General features: G+C 20.9%; 1 protein-coding gene across 1 annotated transcript; it reads left to right on the top strand.

Annotated features, from left to right (window-relative positions):
• Positions 1 to 546: 546 nt before the first annotated feature.
• PRSY57_0723800 (vacuolar protein sorting-associated protein 53, putative) lies at positions 547 to 3,437 on the top strand (the record flags this gene model as incomplete). Its single annotated transcript, XM_012906891.2, has 1 exon — positions 547 to 3,437. A coding segment is annotated over one exon (2,891 nt), but the record flags the coding sequence as incomplete, so codon positions are not given.

Genomic DNA, 3,437 nt, shown 5'->3' with positions numbered 1-3,437 from the left:
TTTTTTTTTTTTTTTTTTTTTTTTTTTTTTTTTTTAATTTAAAATTGTTTAAATTTTAAATAAAAAAAAAAAAATGAAAAATACTTATTAATTATAATATTATTTTACACATGAGTTTAATATATATATATAAATATATATATATAAAAAAAAAAAAAAAAAAAAGGAACAAACGAAATATGAAAACTTGACATATTATAAATATATTAATATTTATGTTTATGTTTATGTTTATATTTATTCCTTTTTTCTTTATATGCAAACATAAAATGCCAATTATTTTTTAATAGGTTCACAATAATAATATTTACGTATTTTATATTATATGTATAATAAAAGATACCCATCTCACTTGTCATAATATTATATAAATTATTAGAATTAAAAAATTATTCACACAAAATAAAAAAATGAAAAAATAAAATATAACACTTATATAAATATATATGTATGTATTATATATTTATATATATATATATATATATATATATATTTTTATATGGTCACATATTTGAACAAGCCTTTTTTATTGCTCATGCAAAAAAAATGATTCCTTTGGACATTAAGGCAAAAACGAAAGACTCGGAGCCGGACCTAAACGAAGAATCAAACGAACCAAACGAAGAACCAAACGAAGAATCAAACGAAAAACCAAACGAAGAACCAAACGAAGAATCAAACGAAAAACCAAACGAAGAACCAAACGAAAAACCAAACGAAAAACCAAACGAAGAACCAAACGAACCAAATGAAAAACCAAATGAAAAACCAAACGAAAAACCAAACGAAAAACCAAACACAGAACCAGTGCCCGACCTGGATAGGGTCCCTTTTGTAGGTGAGGAAAATAAAATTTATGTAAATGAAGAAGATGAAAATTTTGTGAATAATTATATAAATGAAAATATATTAAATTTAAAAAGTGTAGATAATTATTTAGAAAAGATAAATAATAAAATCAAAGACTTAGATGATAATATTAATGATAGAATACAGAAGTATATATTGATGAAAAATGAATATGAAAAAATGTTCAAGAGTATTAAAGGTAGAACGAAATTAATAAATAATATAATAAATGATATTGATAAAAAGACTGAAAAGAATCAAGATGTTTTAATAAATTTATGTAAAGATATTAAAAAATTAGATACAGGAAAACAAAATGTAACACAAACTATAATATTATTAAAACGTATAGTTATACTTATAACAGCCATTAGCAAATTAAAAAAAAAAGCTATAAAAAGAGAATATAAAGATTGTATTTATTTAATACATGTTATAAAAGAAATGTTAACACATTTTTCAGATTTAAAAACAAATCACAAATTACAAAATCTTTATCATGAAACAAAGATATTATTTAAAGATTTAAAAAGTCAAATTAAGGAGGATATAGATTTGATATATGATCCTCACATATTAATAGAAAAAAATGAGATCATCTTGAATGATCACCTGATACCCATACAGAAGCATAATCAAGATAATGATAATAATAGCACCAACAGGACAGGAAATGACAATAATAATAATGATCATAATGATAATAATAACACCAATAGGACAGGAAATGACAATAATAATAATGATCATAATGATAATAATAACACCAACAGGACAGGAAATGACAATAATAATAATAATAATCATAATAATCATCATAATTATATTCGAATCAACCTATTCGATGCATGCAATTGCCTATATTATTTAAATTCTTCATTCATAAAAATGGTCTCTAAGAAATTCACAAACTTTTTTTTAGAAAAATTTATTTTAATATTTGAAAATCAGGCAAATACATTAGATAGTATAGATAGAAGAATATCATGGATAAAGAGAGCTCTAAATAATTATGATAATGTATACTCTCATATATTCCCTTCAGTGTATAACATACGATTCCATATAGTAACTAAGTTTTGTTTAATAACCCAAAAACACGTTCTCAAAATTATGTCTTCTACAATAGAACACACAAACAATCCAAGCGACTTAATAAAAACGGTCATCAATGTCATCAATTTTGAAAACTTCTTAAACAAAAATATTAAATATTATTCAACTAGTCAAATATCAACATGTCCAGATTATTCATCTTTAGATTTCCCTTTCCCCGAATTGTTGTTACAAAAAAGGGTACCAAAAAAAAACAAAACAAATATTAATGCGGATAAATCCTCCTTAGAAAATAAAAATTGTATTAATAACGAGGAGGATCAAAACGAATTAAACATAAGTATAGATAATCCTAATGAACCAAGTGAAGAAGCTGAATCTTTTTACCAAAAAAAAAACACTAAATTAATACATAAAGATTTAAATATGGAAAGTGTTATATCTGAAAAGCAAGATAAGAATATAATATTTACCCATAACAACAACAATAATAATAATAATAACAACAATAATAATAATAATAACAATAATAATAATAATAATAATAATAATAATAATAATAATAATAACGTGAACAGTTGTGAAAATGTTACAAACTTTAAAGGTGCTATCTCTTGTTCATTTGATAGCTTTCTATGTAATTGGCTTAAACATGAAGAAAAAAAAATATTAAATAAGTTTGAGAATATTATAAAAGAAAACAAAGAAGATTATATAAGTCATATAAAAAAATATAAATCTATTAAAGACATTGGAAATATCGATTTTACTAATTTTGACATAAATGAAATTAATAATATAAATGTACATAAAAGTTATAATACTTATTACAATTCAGATATAAAAATAATTGATGATAATATTTATAATGATGATGATAATAATATATATAAATCGTCCTATTCTATTTTTCATTTATATAAAAACTATATTAATATGATACTTTTATTTAGCAATTGTCAAACTTTATATGATTTTATTCTTTTTTTTAAAACATTATTATCTAAATATTCGGAGGAACTAAATAATAGAATTATTAAGAAAGTTGAAGAACCACAAGAAATCGAACATATGAAATTATTATCTATATTAATTAATACATGTTCATATATAAATTTTAATATTAATGAAGCTTATGAACAATTAAAAAAGAATATGGATCCTTCTTATTTTATATATATATCTTTTAAAGATGAAGAAAAATATTTCTTAAATATAAAAACAAAATCTATAAAAAACATTATATTATATATAAAAGAGAAAATAAATAAAATAATATCCAATATTACTATAGTTAATATTTATGATATAAATAATATATGTGAAAAATCGAACTATATACATAATATAAAAAAATTCCTTTATCAATATTTCCTTTTTTTTAAAAATATATTTGATAATACATGCTTAACATATCTATTAGAAAAAACAACCACCTTAATAATTGAACAATTTTATGATACTATCTTTTCTTTTACATATATAACAAATATAACAGCTCAACAACTCCTTCTCGATTCTTATGAAATGCA

This window comes from Plasmodium reichenowi, chromosome 7, assembly GCF_001601855.1.
Source record: "Plasmodium reichenowi strain SY57 chromosome 7, whole genome shotgun sequence".
Lineage (NCBI taxonomy): Eukaryota > Apicomplexa > Aconoidasida > Haemosporida > Plasmodiidae > Plasmodium > Plasmodium reichenowi.
This window is presented reverse-complemented; position numbering and strand designations above follow the sequence as displayed.